At 47.6% G+C, this 16,968-nt stretch overlaps 1 protein-coding gene across 1 annotated transcript in view; it reads left to right on the top strand.

Moving 5' to 3' along the window:
• Nucleotides 1–14,973: 14,973 nt before the first annotated feature.
• LOC139229015 (magnesium transporter NIPA2-like) overlaps nucleotides 14,974–16,968 on the top strand; it is a 35,374-nt gene continuing 33,379 nt past the window's right edge. The window contains exon 1 of the mRNA XM_070860682.1: nucleotides 14,974–15,010. Within this exon, the coding sequence (XP_070716783.1) occupies nucleotides 14,974–15,010 (37 nt within the window). The remainder of the gene's footprint in view (nucleotides 15,011–16,968) is intronic.

Below are 16,968 nucleotides of genomic sequence, written 5' to 3'. Positions count from 1 at the left end.
GATGGCGCACACATCCCCAGTTGCAGCTTGAAACGAGCTGGAGGCATAGAATGAAAGTGCAGCTGTAACCTTCACTTCAACTGACAAAGCAGTCCTCCTGATGCTTCTAGGTTGCAGGTCTGCTTTGACCAACTCACAGATCTCACTTACAACTTCTTTGCAGAAATGCAGCCTTTTGACAGTCTGCATCACTCAGGTAGAGGTACGAACGCCTACCTCGAGATATACCCGAGGTGGGTAAGGCCTCCTACCCAGCACCCTATGGGTTCTGATGTTCCTGATGCGATGAAGTCAAATCAATTGTCTCCTATGTAGCACCATGATGTAGAAGGCTCGCACAAGGTACGGCATTGTCAGTATTGCCCCCATACTTAAATTTAACCTTTGAAAGAAGCTCAAAACAGGAAAACAGACTGGCAGGACAGATTCGCAGTTCTCTCTCTCCCCAAGGTCTGTATGGATGGACCACACCCAATGTCTTGTGACTTCTCCTCTCTCCGCCCCTTAACTAATTGCAGTCTTGTGACTTCTCCCCTTCTCTCTTCCCACCACCACTCCCCCTCCCCCCCCCACCCACCCGCCACCCCCCACACTCTTTGCAGTCTTCAGTGCAAAAGCCTTCCGATCGGCACCTCGCTCTCTCTCTCTGTCCTCCCCCCAACCCCCACGGCTTGTTTTCTAAATGAGCCCCGAACCCATGTCCGGGTGCAAGGCCGATTCTGCCGGCCAAAGCTACAACCCTCCAGCCCTGCTTCAAGACATTATGTGGTGGCATGTGAGTGAGTAAAAAAGTGAGAAAACTTCTGAAATCCAACAAATTTACACTTATTACGTTGATAGGTAAAAAAAAAGTTGAACTTTATTACTGATTTTGACAGTGTTCTTGACTCCCTCCAAAATCTTCGATTAAAAACAATGGCGTCTTTCAATGCCGATTTGTGAATGTGCGCTGGTTTTCTTAAGTGCCCAGAAGGTTTTTCGGGAGTGGCCAGATACGCCGACCTAGGAGGAAAAAATGTTGGCCAAACTGCGAAAAATTATAAAAAACCGGCACAGACGTAAAAAAAAACACTGGCCTAGAAAAATCATAACTAAATCAGTTACGCCGGCGCAGATCACAGGGGCAAAGTTGGAAACAAATAAATAAGCCAAAAAAAATGGCGCGCGCCAAAAACGCGGCACAAATGACCGGGGAAAATTGAGCCCGTAAGGCTTGAAGAATATTCGCTGGGCATGAGTTGGGCAAGTAGCCCAAATCTCGGCACGTGAATGTCCTTCCTTCGGGGAAGTGTGCGATCTGTCAAAAGACATTTTGACAGTTTGCAAATGCCAGTTCTCGGCACATGAGTACCGTGCGCCGAAAACCGGCACTCGTGAGGCCTCTTCGGGTGGGTGTGCACATCGCACCCGGAGAGACCGCAATTTACGCTGAATTTTAATAGAGATGTGATCAGATGTTAAGAGTGTACTGAAGTGTACACTGCTTATGGTACACTTATACTGCTTAACAAGTATAACAGCATTGACTAATGGTTACTTCACAAATACAGCCTTGCAACATACTTAGCAGTTCAGCACATTAACATTCTCCATTCCAATAATATTTGAAAGGACAATCACTCCTTTGTGTAACTAAACAAACCAGTGTATCACTCACTACATGACTCACCATGAATATGAGCACATCAAATTGCTTCCCTTACCTCTCCTATAAGGATTTTTGTCTTTGTGTAATTTCCCTGGTCCTGTCACGGAGCCGCACTCATTGAAAATGCACATTGTGGATTGAGGTCTATGTTATCCACCATTTTTTGACCATTAATATCAATGGGCAGAAAATCATGTGGGTGTCCACCCACAATCCTTGTATGTGCTTGGGCGTGGGGGAAATGATGCTCCACATTTAGCATAATAATTTTATAGAATGACTTGTTAGGCGTTCACTCTTTGTTGTTGTATGTTTCCATGGGCACTGGTCACATTCAGATATGTTGATCAAATGTATGAACCTAACCAGTAAGGTCTGGAGCTTGCTGAAAACCTGCACCAAAATAGCATAATGTCGATTTTTGGCAAAAAGATCGAGGAATTTTGAGTGTAAGTGAGCTATGCCCGGTTTTATGCTCAAATTCTTGATCTTTTTGGTCACTTATGCAAAAATCTCCCGCAAAACCCCCAGCTGCTCTTTAACATAGCTCCGCTGCTCCCTCTCCCTCCCACCGTGCACACGTGTAGCTCATGCAAATTTCTTATATTGGTTCTGAACAGGCTATAAATTTATGCCTAAAGTTTCATGCAAAACAGGACCCAAAGGTCATTTTTATGGTGATTTTTCAATTTTCTTATTTTAAAATTTCTCCCCATTGAAACCTACAATGTGTTTTCTGTATCCTTGAATGCATCTTTATGACTTCAGAATGATTTGAATTTTTCTTCAATGTTGTGCCTAATGTACACAGATGATTGTTTGATGACTTCAAACATTAATTTTCATTCATAAAGAGGGACTTAAAGATGGAATATGGCGTAAGTTTTTGCTTTCCTCGGCCTCCGATTGAAGATCGGGAAGATCAACGTAAATTTTGGTGGAACTGAATACAAGATGGCTCCTTGACTGGCAGTTCCAGAGGTAGCTCCTCAGTGTTTCACCTCTATCCATGGGAATCTGCTGCCATCCTCTGTTCTTTCTCTCCCAAATCTCCTCACTTCCACTGTTCAAGTTCCCCTGGCTCTATTAGTTGGTGCATTTTTACCCTAACTATGGGTAACTGCAACTTAACTGCTATTTTAAACCACCATTACCCATTTGCCCAACCCCTATGCCTGCTCTCTGCTTTTCTCGCTGAGCTGCTGGATCTCTTCTCAAATTTGGCTTCCGAATTCCTGGACTTCACTGAGCATCAAGACTACGCTTCTGCACTAGACTACACTGGACTACACTGTAAGACTCATCTGCTGTGTCGCTGATTTGCTGTTCTGCTGCTAAAATTTTTAAGTAACTTTGGTCAGTTAGCCCTTCCCCCAACACTGCTGTTCTCTGCTGAACTTATGACTGGCTGACTACTTCTACTGATTTTTCAGCTTTGTTGGTTTCTGGCTAGTGGATTATATTTCTCCACCGCTTCTGATCTACGGTGATCTCCAACTTTGCCATCAACTTCCACCCCGCAACTGTTTCTGCATATCTCCTGGATCCTCATTCTCATAGAAATAAGCTCCATCCTCACCTTCAAATAACTTCTGTATTTCACTCACCCACTACACCTGTCTCCGAACATAGACAACAGTTCGTCAATGCTCCATGCCGACTCCACCCTACTTACGTCAACTTTATCCCTCCATAGGACCTGTGACTTTAACTCTGGACTCTCTCCTCTTGTCTCCTGTCTATTCCCTGTTATTATCAGGAAATATGTATCCTAATAATTGCTACATAACCAGGCCTATGTAACTTGAGTTTTTCCATATCCATTCATGTACGCATTTTGGCTGCTGCTCCAGACCTGATCTGATCACATCTATTTCCATTTTTTTCCCCTCTTTTTCTTTTCGGTCTAGCCCTCCTTGACTGCTCTCTCCTGTCATCATGCCTCCTTTAATTTCTCCATTCTTGGGGACTCTGCCCTCCAAAATCCCTATGCCAATCCTTCATTACTCTTCGACCATCCTATTTTCCTGCCGCCGTTCCAGACTTGACTCCCTCTTAGATAAGCCTACACTTTCCCTCTGTGCCTCTCTTGGCATCCTCCAAAGGGCCCATTGAGACACTTGTTACTGCTTCCTCTCAAGCAGCAACCCCAATTGTTCCTTCCTACTTTCTCACTGATCTACCCGCCCAGTGCATCCTCTGGACTAGTCTTGGCAATCTCCTGCCCGTCCAACTACCCCCCGCCCCACAACGCCCCCCCCCGCCCCCCCCCCAGCGCTGACACTGTGGATGCTGGCAGTGGGGCAGCCACCTCTGGCCCTCTCCGCATCTCCTTCCAAAATGTCCACTTACTTGTGAACAAGGCCCTTGCCATTATTGTGGATGATTGCATCGACATCATGGCCTTGACGGAAACCTGGCTGAGGGGCGATGACACCTTACCCCTAACTGAAGCCTCCAGCCTAGCGATACCTTCCACCACTTGCCCCGTTCAGACCACTGCGGCGACGGTGGGGCTCCCATCACCAAATCATACCTTGATCTGTCCTCCTACTCCGCTGCCACTTTCTCCTCCTTTGAGCATCTCGCCTTATTCCACCCCTCTCACCTCTCATTTAAAATTCTTGTTCTCTACCGCCCACTTGAGTACCATAAAGATTTTTTCACCAAGATGTCTTCACTGCTTTCCTCCCTCAGCCTCTGCGCTGATCGACTTCTCATCCTCGGTGATTTTAACCTCCATTTCGATTCATCATGCTCTCTCTCTCCTCTGAGTTCACTAACCTCCTATCCTTCCTAAATCTCTCCATGTAAACTCCCCAACCCATATACATGGCCAACATTTTGACCTTGCCATCTCACATGGTCTCGCTACTCCCATCGTGTCAATCACAGATGAGTCCATCTCTGATCATTACCTTGTGTCGCTCTCCACCCACATCTTCCTCCCTGCCGCCCCACCGCCTTCCCCGCACCCCCCCACCCCCGCCACCCCCACCCCCCAACCTTACTTCCTTCTCTGTCTGCCTGTGAAAAAACTCTTTCCCAACTCACTTATGAAATTCCAACTGTCCAGCCATTGGCCCTTCACTCACCACAACATTTATGCAGCTACCTGTTGTGTATCTGTAAAGCATCCACCAGGAAGCTCATCCCCTGAAGTCCCAAGGGATCCCAGCATCCCTTGGGAGCACTGTATATAAGCCGACCCCTAAGGCCGGTTCCTCACTCTGGAGCGTCTTATTAAAGACTGAGGTCACTGTTACTTTAACCTCCCTGTGTGCAGTCCCATCTGTGTTAGGAACACAATAACTGGCGACGAGTATACAAATCCAACGCAAAGATGCAGCAAACTGTGGGAATCCTGGAGAAGTTCTCGGAGGGTGAGGACTGGGAAGCCTATGGCAAATGGCTAAACCAGTACTTTGTAGTCAACAAGCTGGACGGAGAAGGAAGCGCTGCAAAAAGGAGAGCGGTCCTCCTCACGGTCTGCGGGGCACAGACCTACAGCCTCATGAAGAATCTTCTGGCTCCGGTGAAACCCACAGATAAGTCATATGAGGAGTTGTATACACTGGTTCGGGAGCATCTTAACTCAAGGGAGAGTGTGCTGATGGTGAGGTATCGGTTCTACACATGTTAGCGATCTGAAGGTCGGGAAGCTAAGGCGACTTGCAGGACAATGTGAGTTTGATGGCTAGCTGGAGCAAATGCTCAGACTTTTTTGTACTGGGCATTGGCCACGAGACCATCCTACGAAAACTTTTGACTGTAGAGACACCGACCCTCAGTAAGGCCATTGCAATAGCACAGGCGTTTATGTCCACCAGTGATAACACCAAACAAATCTCTCAGCGCACAAGTGCTAGCAATGTTCATAAATGAACTGGAACTGTGTTTGCGAGCAGAAATGTACAGGGCAGAAACCACGAGTCTGCAACTGCCAGCAGGCTTCAGGTGACCCAGATGAATCAGAGTCCCCAACAAAGGATGAATGCACAAATCACACCTTGTTGGCATTGTGGAGGCTTCCATTCAGCCTATTCATGCCGCTTTAAAGGGTATGTTTGCAAGAGCTGTGGAACAATGGGGCACCTCCAACGAGCTTGCAGACGAGCTGCAAGCTCTGCAAAACTGCTAACCACCACGTGTCAGTGGAAGATCGGTCCATGGTGGATCAAAGCAATTTCGAGCCTCAGAGAGAGGAGGCAGATGCTGAAGTACACGGGGTGCACACATTTTCGATGAAATGTCCACCTATAATGCTAAATGTAAAATTGAATGGCTTACCCGTAGCCATGGAACTGGACACTGGCGCTAGCCAATCCATCATGCGTAAAAAGATGTTTGAGAGACTGGTGCAACGAGGCATTCAGACCAGCCCTGAGCCCCATCCACACAAAACTGAGAACGTACACCAAAGAGCTTATCACTGTCCTGGACAGCACCATGGTCAAGGTCACCTACGAGGGCACGGTGCATGAACTGCCGCTCTGGATTGTCATGGCAATGGCCCCACAATGCTTGGAAGGAGCTGGCTGGGCAAAATCCGCTGGAACTGGGATGACATTCGAGCACTATCACATATCGATGAGGCCTCATGTACCCGGGTTCTTAACAAATTTCCTTCTCTTTTTGAGCCAGGCATTGGAAACTTTTCTAGGGCAAAGTTGCGGATCCAGTTGGTCCCAGAGGCACGACCCATTCACCACAAGGCGCGAGCGATACCTCACATGAAGAGAGAGAGTGGAAATCTGGACAGGCTGCAATGCGAGGGCATCATCTCCCCAGTGGAATTCAGCAAGTGGGCCAGCCCGATTGTTCCAGTACTCAAAAGTGATGGCACGGTCAGGATTTGTGGCGATTATAAAGTAACTATTAATCGTTTCTTGCTACAGGACCAATACCCGCTACCTAAGGCAGACGACCTATTTGCGACGCTGACAGGAGGCAAGACGTTCACCAAGCTTGACCTGACTTCGACCTACATGACGCAGGAGCTGGAGGAGTCTTCGAAGGGCCTCGCCTGCATCAACACGCACAAGGGACTGTTCATCTACAACAGATGCCCGTTTGGAATTCGGTCGGCTGCAGCCATCTTCCAGAGAAACATGAAGAGCCGACTCAAGTCAGTACCACACACGGTGGTCTTTCAGGATGACATATTGGTCACGGGTCGGGACACCGCCAAGCACCTACAAAACCTGGAGGAGGTCCTGCAGCGACTGGATCGCGTAGGGCTGCGGCTGAAGAGGTCGAAATGCGTCTTCATGGCAACAGAAGTGGAGTTTTTGGGGAGAAAGATCGCGGCAGATGGCATTCGGCCCACAGATGCCAAGACAGAGGCTATCAGGAATGCGCCCAGGCCACAGAACGTCACGGAGCTGCGGTCGTTCCTGGGACTCCTCAACTATTTTGGTAACTTCCAACTGGGGTTAAGCACCCTCTTAGAGCCCCTACATGTGTTATTGCGCAAAGGTGAGAACTGGGTATGGGGAATAAAACAAATAATTGCTTTTGAGAAAGCCAGAAACATTTTATGCTCCAACAAGCTGCTTGTATTGTATAACCCGTGTAAAAGACTTGTGCTAGCATGTGACGCGTCGTCGTACGGAGTCGGGTGTGTATTACAACAAGCTAACGTTGCGGGGAAGTTGCAACCTGTCCCCTATGCTTCCAGGAGCTTGTCTAAGGCTGAGAGGGCCTACAGCATGTTTGAGAAAGAGGCATTAGCGTGTGTGTTCGGGGTAAAGAAAATGCATCAGTACCTGTTTGGCCTCAAATTTGAGCTGGAAACCGATCACAAGCCCCTCATATCCCTGTTTGCTGAAAGCAAGGGGATAAATACTAATGCCTCAGCCCGCATACAAAGGTGGGCACTCGAGCTATCAGCGTATAACTATACATCCGCCACAGGCCAGGCACCGAGAACTGTGCGGATGCTCTCAGTCGGCTACCATTGCCCACCACGGGGGTGGAAATGGCGCAGCCCGCAGACTTTTTGATGGTCATGAAAGCGTTTGAAAATGATAAATCACCTGTCACGGCCCGCCAGATTAGGACTTGGACCAGCCAAGATCCTCTGCTGTCCCTAGTAAAAAATCTGTGTACTGCATGGGAGCTGGGCCAGCATCCCCGTTGAAATGCAAGAGCTAATCAAGTCATTCTAGTGGCGAAAGGACGAGCTGTTCATTCAAGCAGACTGCCTGTTGTGAGGTAACCGCGTGGTCCTACCCAAAAAGGACAGGGAGACGTTCATCTCGGATCTCCACAGCACACACCCGGGTATAGTAATGATGAAAGCGATAGCCAGATCCCACGTGTGGTGGCCCGCTATCGACTCTGACTTAGAGTCCTGTGTACGGCAATGCAGCGTATGTGCTCAGTTGAGCAACGCGCCCACTAAGTTTGTGGTCCTGGCTCTCCAAACCATGGTCGAGGATCCATGTCGACTATGTGGGCCCGTTTCTCGGTAAAATGTTCCTGGTGGTGGTGGCTGCTTTTTCAAAATGGATTGAATGTGGAATAATGTCGGGAAGCACCACCACCGCCACCATTGAAAGCCTAAGGGCCATGTTTGCCACCCACGGCCTGCCTGACATACTGGTCAGTGACAACGGGCCATGTTTCACCAGTGCCGAATTCAAAGAATTCATGACCCGCAATGGGATCAAACATGTCACCTTGAGCCCGTTTAAACCAGCCTCCAATGGGCAGGCAGAGCGGGCAGTACAAATCATCAAACAAAGCCTTAAACGAGTCACAGAAGGCTCACTCCAAACCTGCCTGTCCCGAGTACTGCTCAGCTACCGCACGTGACCCCACTCGCTTACAGGGGTGCCCCCGGCTGAGCTACTCATGAAAAGGACACTTAAAACCAGACTCTCGCTGGTTCACCCCAACCTGCATGATCAGGTAGAGAGCAGGCGGCAGCAACAAAATGTAAATGATGGTCACGCCACTGTGTCACGAAAAACTGATATGAATGACCCTATGTATGTGTTAAACTATGGACATGGTCCCAAGTGGATCGCGGGCACGGTGATAGCTAAAGAAGGTAATAGGGTGTTTGTAGTCAAACTAGACAATGAACAATTTTGCAGAAAGCACCTGGACCAAACGAGGCTGTGGTTCACAGACTGCCCTGAACAACCCACAGCAGACACCACCTTTTTCGAGCCCACAGCACACACCCAAAGGATCAACGACACCACGCCGGACCAGGAAATCAAACCCATCACGCCCAACAGCCCAGCAGGGCCAGGCTCACCTAGCAGCTCTGCAGGGCCAACAACACGCCAGCCCAGTGAGGGCACAGCCAACATACCAGAACAGACATTTGTACCAAGGCAGTCCACCAGGGAAAGAAAGGCTCCCGACCACCTCACCTTGTAAATAGTTTTCACTTTGACTTTGCGGGGGAGCGATGTTGTGCATCTGTAAAGCATGCACTCCTATGTTCCACCACTAGGGAGCTCATCCCATGAAGTCCGAAGGCATCCCAGCATCCTGTGGGAGCACTGTATATAAGCCGGCCCCTAAGGCCTGTTCCTCACTCTGGAGTGTCTTAATAAAGACTGAGGTCACTGTTACTTTAACCTGCCTGTGTGCAGCCTCATCTGTGTTCGGAACACAATACTACCGATCTGCTCAACCACACCCTCACCATCACCTTTGATGACCTAGTCCCTATTAAACCATTACTCTCCCTCACCCTGGCCATTCCCCCTCATATGGCTCTCATCTTCGCTCCCTTAAGTCCAAGGGTCACAGACTTGAACGGATATGGCAGAAAATTGGTTTAGCCATTCACTGCCAGATCTAGCTCGACCACATAAAGCTCTTGTTTGCCAAAACTGCTCATTATTTCAGGATCATTCTGGAATGCAGAGGCAACCCCTGGCTTCTTTTCTCTACTGCAAACCATCTTCTTAAACCCCTCTCCCCTGTCTCCTCCACACTCACCTCCAACAACAAAAGCGTGGAGCTCATGGATTTCATTGTCTTTGAGATGGGAACATAGGAACAGGTGTCAGCCATTTAACCCCTCAAGCCAATTCTGCCATTCAATGAGACCATGGTTAATCCGCGATGTAATTCCATATACCCGCCTTTGCCCCTTATCCCTTAATAGCGTTGGTTAACAAAAATCTATCAATCTTAGATTTAGAAACATAGAAAAATAGAAACATAGAAAATAGGTGCAGGAGTAGGCCATTCAGCCCTTCGAGCCTGCACCATCATTCAATAAGATCGTGGCTGATTATTCACCTCGGTACCTCTTTCCTGCTTTCTCTCCATACCCCTTGATACCTTTAGCCGTAAGGCCCATACCTAGCTCCCTCTTGAATATATCCAATGAACTGGCATCAACAACTCTCTGCGGTAGGGAATTCCATAGGTTAACAACTCTCTGAGTGAAGAAGTTTTGCCTCATCTCAGTCCTAAATGGCTTACCCCTTTATCCTTAGACAATGCCCCCTGGTTCTGGACTTCCCCAACATCGGGAACATTCTCCCTGCATCTAACCTGTCCAGTCCTGTCAGAATTTTATATGTTTCTATGAGATCCCCTCTCATTCTTCTAAACTCCAGTGAATACAGGCCCAGTCGATCCAGTCTCTCCTCATATGTCAGTCCTGCCATCCCGGGAATCAATCTGGTGAACCTTCGCTGCATTCCCTCAATAGCAAGAACGTCCTTCCTCAGATTAGGAGATCAAAACTGAACACAATATTCCAGGTGAGGCCTCACCAAGGCCCTGTACAACTGCAGTAAGACCTCCCTGCTCCTATACTCAAATCCCCTAGCTATGAAGGCCAACAGACCATTTGCCTTCTTCACCACCTGCTGTACTTGCATGCCAACTTTCAATGACTGATGTACCATGACACCCAGGTCTCGTTGCACCTCACCTTTTCCTAATCTGCCACCATTCAGATAATATTCTGCCTTCGTGTTTTTGCCATCAAAGTGGATAACCTCACATTTATCCACATTATACTGCATCTGCCACGCGTTTGCCCACTCACCTAACCTTTCCAAGTCACCCTGCAGCCTTTTAGCGTTCTCCTCACAGCTCACACCGCCACCCAGCTTAGTGTCATCTGCAAACTTGGAGATATTACACTCAATTCCTTCATCCAAATCATTAATGTATATTGTAAATAGCTGGGGTCCCAGCACTGAGCCCTGCGGCACTCCACTAGTCACTGCCTGCCATTCTGAAAAGGACCCGTTTATCCCGACTCTCTGCTTCCTGTCTGCCAACCAGTTCTCGATCCACGTCAGTACATTACCCCCCAATACCATGTGCTTTAATTTTGCACACCAATCTCTTGTGTGGGATCTTGTCAAAAGCCTTTTGAAAGTCCAAATACATCACATCCACCATTCTCCCTTGTCCACTCTACTAGTTACATCCTCAAAAAATTCGAGAAGATTTGTCAAGCAGGATTTCCCTTTCATAATCCATGCTGACTTGGACCGAACCCGTCACTGCTTTCCAAATCTGCTGCTATTTCATCTTTAATAATTGATTCCAACATTTTCCCCACTACTAATGTCAGGCTAACTGGTCTATAATTACCCGTTTTCTCTCTCCCTCGTTTCTTAAAAAGTGGTGTTACATTAGCTATCATCCAGTCCATCGAAACCGATCCAGAGTCGATAGAGTGTTGGAAAATGATCACCAATGCATCCATTAATTCTAGGGCTACTTCCTTAAGTTCTCTGGAATGCAGACTATCAGATCCCGGGGATTTATCGGCCTTCAATCGCATCAATTTCCCTAACACAATTTCCTGCCTAATAAGGATATCCTTCAGTTCCTCCTTCTCACTAGACCCTCAGTCCCCTAGAATTTCCGGAAGGTTATTTGTGTCTTCCTTCATGAAGACAGAACCAAAGTATTTGTTTAACTGGTCCACCATTTCTTTTTTCCCCATTATAAATTCATGTGAATCTGACTACAAGGGACCTACGTTTGTCTTCACTAATCTTTTTCTTTTCACATATCTATAGAAGCTTTTGCAATCAGTTTATATGTTCCCAGCAAGCTTCCTCTCCTACTCTGTTTCCCCCCTCCTAATTAAACCCTTTGTCCTCCTGTGCTGTATTACAAAATTCTTCCTGTTCTCAGGTTTGCTGCTTTTTCTGGCCAATTTATATGCCTCTTCCTTGGATTTAACGCTATCCTTAATTTCCCTTGTTAGCCACGGTTGAGTCACCTTCCCCGTTTTATTTTTACTCCAGACAGGGATGTACAATTGTTGATCTACCATCAACTGCCATTTGTGGAAGAGAGCCACATTGTGCTGATTAGAGTACCTGCCTATTATCCCTACTGTCTGTCTCCTGCCCCTCAGCCAATTTCTTAACCAGGTCAATAATTTGCCTTCAATTCCATGGTAGAGGGAAAGACAGAAGGAGAGAGAGAGGCTGACCTCAGCCGTGACAGCAGTAGGGCACTACAATTAGTCTCAGCAATCCTGGGTAGATGGCGGTGGGGCAGCGGCTGTGGGAAATCAGGCAGGGCTCCTGACTGTTCATTATCTATGGAGTTGTGCATGTGAATGTCAAGTAAGAATGTGATGGGACCCTGCTGTGATGCTCCCCACTGTTGATTAGCCTGCAAAATTTTTGAAACAGTGTAACCAGTGAGTTACAACAACAACAACTTATATTTATATTGCATCTTTGACATCGTAAAACATCCCAAGACACTTCATAGTTTGACACTGAGCCACATAAGGATAAATTAGGGCAGATGACCTACTCACTATGTTATCAGCTCTTTCTCTCTCTCTCTCTCTCTTTCTACCATGGCTAACAATGACAGCATTTTGATTAGTGTACAAATGGATTGTATCAATGTTCCATTGCTGCAACATTTTGTATATGGTCAACCCTAACTCGGTAAACACCTTTCTGATAATCTGACTGTATCATTCTCACACTCTTTCTTTAGATATTTAACTGGGTATGTGCAGTGACTCTGTACCCTATATGTAACAGTGACTCTGCAGTACAACCAGAATCATGTAATTACTGGGTAATATGGTGACTACCCAATTTTACCAATTTCTTCCCATTGCCCCAAGGTTAACACTAGCAATGTTTTTTTTATTTGTTTCTTTCTTATGTTCAAATGTCATCAATTGTTGTTAATATCTTAGAATCCAATGAAAAAGTTGGTAATTATGTATTTTGAATTTTCAATCAAAATGGGCACATGCTTATTGCAAAATAAATTTATTGCACAATATTCACTAATTTTTTTATATGTTTGTGGGATGTGGGGATCGCTGGCAAAACCAGCATTTATTACCCATCCTGAATTGCCCTTGAGAAGGGGGTGGTGAGTCGCCTTCTTGAACAGCTGCAATCCTTGAGGTGAAGGTACTCCCATAGTGCTGTTAGGGAGAGAGTTCCAGGATTTTGACTCAGCGACGATGAAGGAACGGCAATATATTTCCAAGTCAGGATGGTGTGTGACTTGGAGGGGAATTTGGAGGTGATGGTGTTCCCATGTGTCTGCTGCCCTTGTCCTTCTAGGTGGTAGAGGTCACGGGTTTGGGAGGTGATGTTGTGGCGAGTTGTTGTAGTGCATCTTGTAGATGGTACATACTGCAGCCATGGTGTGCCAGTGGTGGAGGGAGTGAATGTTTAAGGTGGTGGATGGGGTGCCAATAAAGCGGGCTGTTTTGTCCTGGATTGTGTCGAGTTTCCTGAGTATTGATGGAGCTGCACTCATCCAGAAAAGTGGAGAGTATTCCATCACACTCCTGACTTTTACCTTGTAGATGGTGGAAAGGCTTTGAGGAGTCAGGAGGTGAGACACTCACCGCAGAATACCCAGTCTCTGACTTGATCTTGGTTCCACAGTATTTATGTGCTGGTCCAGTTAAGTTTCTGGTCAATTGTGACCCCTAGGAAGTTGATGGTGGGGGATTCGGCGATGGTAATGCCATTGAATGTTATGGGGTGGTGGTTCTTATTCTTGTTTACAAATCCCTCCATGGCTTCACCGCTCCCTATCTCTGTAATCTCCTTCAGCCTCACGACCTCCCCAAGATATCTACACTCTTCAAATTCTGCCCTCTTGAGCATCCCTGATTATAACTGCTCAACTATGTTGGCCGTGCCTTCAGCTGCCGAGACCCTAAACCTCTCCGCCTCTTCACAACTGAAATAAGAAGGCGTCAGAAAATTGCTTTCCGACAACTAGTCATTCAACTCTGCTGCCTAGGGCGGGGCAATCTGGCAAACACCTGGCGGGGCGGGGCAGTGGGGGCGGGGCGATCTGTGGAACCTGGCGGGGCAGTGGGGGCGGGGCAATCTGTGGAACCTGGCGGGGCGGGGCAGTGGGGGCGGGGCGATCTGGCAAACACCTGGCGGGGCGGGGCAGTGGGGGCTGGGCGATCTGTGGAACCTGGCGGGGCGGGGCAGTGGGGGCGGGGCGATCTGGCAGACACCTGGCGGGGTGGAGCAGTGGGGGCGGGGCGATCTGTGGAACCTGGCGGGGCGGGGCAGTGGGGGCGGGGCGATCTGGCAGACACCTGGCGGGGCGGAGCAGTGGGGGCGGGGCGATCTGTGGAACCTGGCGGGGCGGGGCAGTGGGGGCGGGGCGATCTGTGGAACCTGGCGGGGCGGGGCAGTGGGGGCGGGGCGATCTGTGGAACCTGGCGGGGCGGGGCGATCTGTGGAACCTGGCGGGGCGGGGCAGTGGGGGCGGGGCGATCTGGCAGACACCTGGCGGGGCAGTGGGGGCGGGGCGATCTGGCAGACACCTGGCGGGGTGGAGCAGTGGGGGCGGGGCGATCTGTGGAACCTGGCGGGGCGGGGCGATCTGTGGAACCTGGCGGGGCGGGGCAGTGGGGGCGGGGCGATCTGGCAGACACCTGGCGGGGCAGTGGGGGCGGGGCGATCTGGCAGACACCTGGCGGGGCGGAGCAGTGGGGGCGGGGCGATCTGTGGAACCTGGCGGGGCGGGGCAGTGGGGGCGGGGCGATCTGTGGAACCTGGCGGGGCGGGGCAGTGGGGGCGGGGCGATCTGGCCGACACCTGGCGCACCAGGGGGCGGGGCTAAGAGCGGCAGCAGACAGTGCAAGGAAGCAACTGTCAGCTGGAGGGATCAACATTTAAAGAGCCGGCGGCAGAAGATCGCTCAGAGTTGTGTCGTTGGGAAGAATCAGGAGCGGGGGAAAACCGCTGTAGGGTTTTCGAGACAAACTTCCAATGAGGACATTACATTTCGATTAAGACTGATGAGTTCGTTCTGATATTAAAAAAAAATCACTTCCAGCTGTTCACGGAAATCATTCAATGGAGCCAGGACCAGGACTCCTACAGTGTGTTGAGGGTAATGTCCTTCGGTTGTATACATGCCAGTCTGTAACTTTTGTCTATGTAATGTTACTGCTGAACACTGGCGAGTGATGTTATATCGTATACATGCAGCACTGATTTATTTCTACTTGTACTGCACAAATAATACATATTTGAAGTATAAATATTTCATAATTTGACCAGTCCACATGTGCTAACATTTTTCAGGTGAAGACTATATGTGAATTAGGCTGAGATGCAAGAGCACAAAGAATGGAATTACATAGAAATTATAACGTGGAAACAGGGCGTTTATCCTCCAAACGGGCAGTCGTCCTAGTCCCATGAACTTGCCCTGTTCCCAGATCCCATTATTTGACCACTTGTTTAACCTATTCAGAAATCATGTCACCATTTAAGATTCAATCACTAACTCTGCTAGTTCATTCCACTGCCTCTGAAAAAAATCTCCTGCTCTAACTTTTTTACTATTTTCCACCCGCTCGTATTCTAGATCACACAATCACTGGAAACAGTCTGTTTCTATTTACTCTGCTCCAACCCTGGATAATTTAAACACCTATCAAATTACCCTGTAATCTCCTTTGCTCTAATGAAAACAGTCTGAACATTTTCAAGTCTTCATATTTGTATTTCCCCTTACCAGGCAACATCCTAATGAATCTGCGATTTACTCTCTCCATTGTTTTAACATCCTTCCTGTAGAATGGAGCCCAACACAGCCCATTGTGGTTTTACAACATTTTATATAGATCATCTTGACTTTTATATTCTACATCTCTTGGCATAAAACCAGGTATTCTGTTAACTTTTATTATTCACTTAAGGTACAGCAAGCAATATGAAAGACAAGTGGCATGTTGTCCTTTATTGCAAGGGAGTTGGAGTATAAGAACAAGGAAATCTTGCTACAATTGTACAGGGCCTTGGTGAGACCACACCTGGCGTACTGTGTACAGTTTTGGTCTCCTTACCTAAGGAAATATATACTTGCCTTGGAGGCGGTGCAATGAAAGTTCACTAGATTGATTCCTGGGATGGGAGGGCTGTCATATGATGAGAGATTGTGTAGAATGGGCTTATACTTTCTGGAATTTAGAAGAATGAGGGGTGATACAAGATTCTGAAGGGGATTGACAGGACAGATGCTGAGAGGTTGTTTCCCCTGGCTGGAATGTCTAGAACGAGGGGGCACGGTCTCAGAATAAGGGGTAGGCAATTTAAGACAGGGATGAGGGGGAATTTCTTTACTCAGAGGGTTGCGAATCTTTGGAATTCTCTGCCCCAGAGGGCTGTGGGTGCTGAGTCTCTGAATATATTCAAGGCTGAGATAGATTTCTGGAGTCTAGAGGAATCAAAGATATAGAGATCGGGCGGGAAAGTGGACTTGAAGTCAATCATCAGCCATGATCTTATTGAATGGCAGAGCAGGCTCGAGGGGCTGTATGGCCTACTCCTGCTTCTGTTTCTTGGGTTCATATGTTATGCTTGTACTAGAATTAGAAAAGCCTACTTGCTCATCAAACCTACTTCTTCCAACAAACCTTGTAGAAGTGGCACTGTTATGATCTCCACTTTATTTGATTAACACTAATCACTAGATTATCTTTGGTTGCTAAGAAGAAAACTTAGTGCGTCTAAAGTTAAACCTGCCAAGGCCTATGCAATGTCTCTTGACCCCAAAGTAAATGAATGCTGAAAAACATCAATCTTGCATTACAATCTACATTACTCAACCTCAATTATTTGTATTACAGCCGTGATGTTTTGCAGAGAAAAAACAATATTCTTTCAGATTTATGTATCCTTTAGTTCTGTGATCACAGTTTAAAGTAAGTCAAATTGTGTGTATCATTGTGTCCTCTTTCAATTTTCTTTCCTCTATGGTTGTAACATTGTAAATGGATGGAGAAAAACATTTATTTGTGATATCATGACTGAAAATGGATAGCAAGGGTGGTACAATAATGA

The sequence above is a fragment of the Pristiophorus japonicus genome, chromosome 2 (genome assembly GCF_044704955.1).
Source record: "Pristiophorus japonicus isolate sPriJap1 chromosome 2, sPriJap1.hap1, whole genome shotgun sequence".
NCBI lineage: Eukaryota > Metazoa > Chordata > Chondrichthyes > Pristiophoridae > Pristiophorus > Pristiophorus japonicus.
The sequence above is the reverse complement of the archived record's forward strand: the minus strand, read 5'-3'. Positions and strand labels throughout refer to the sequence as shown.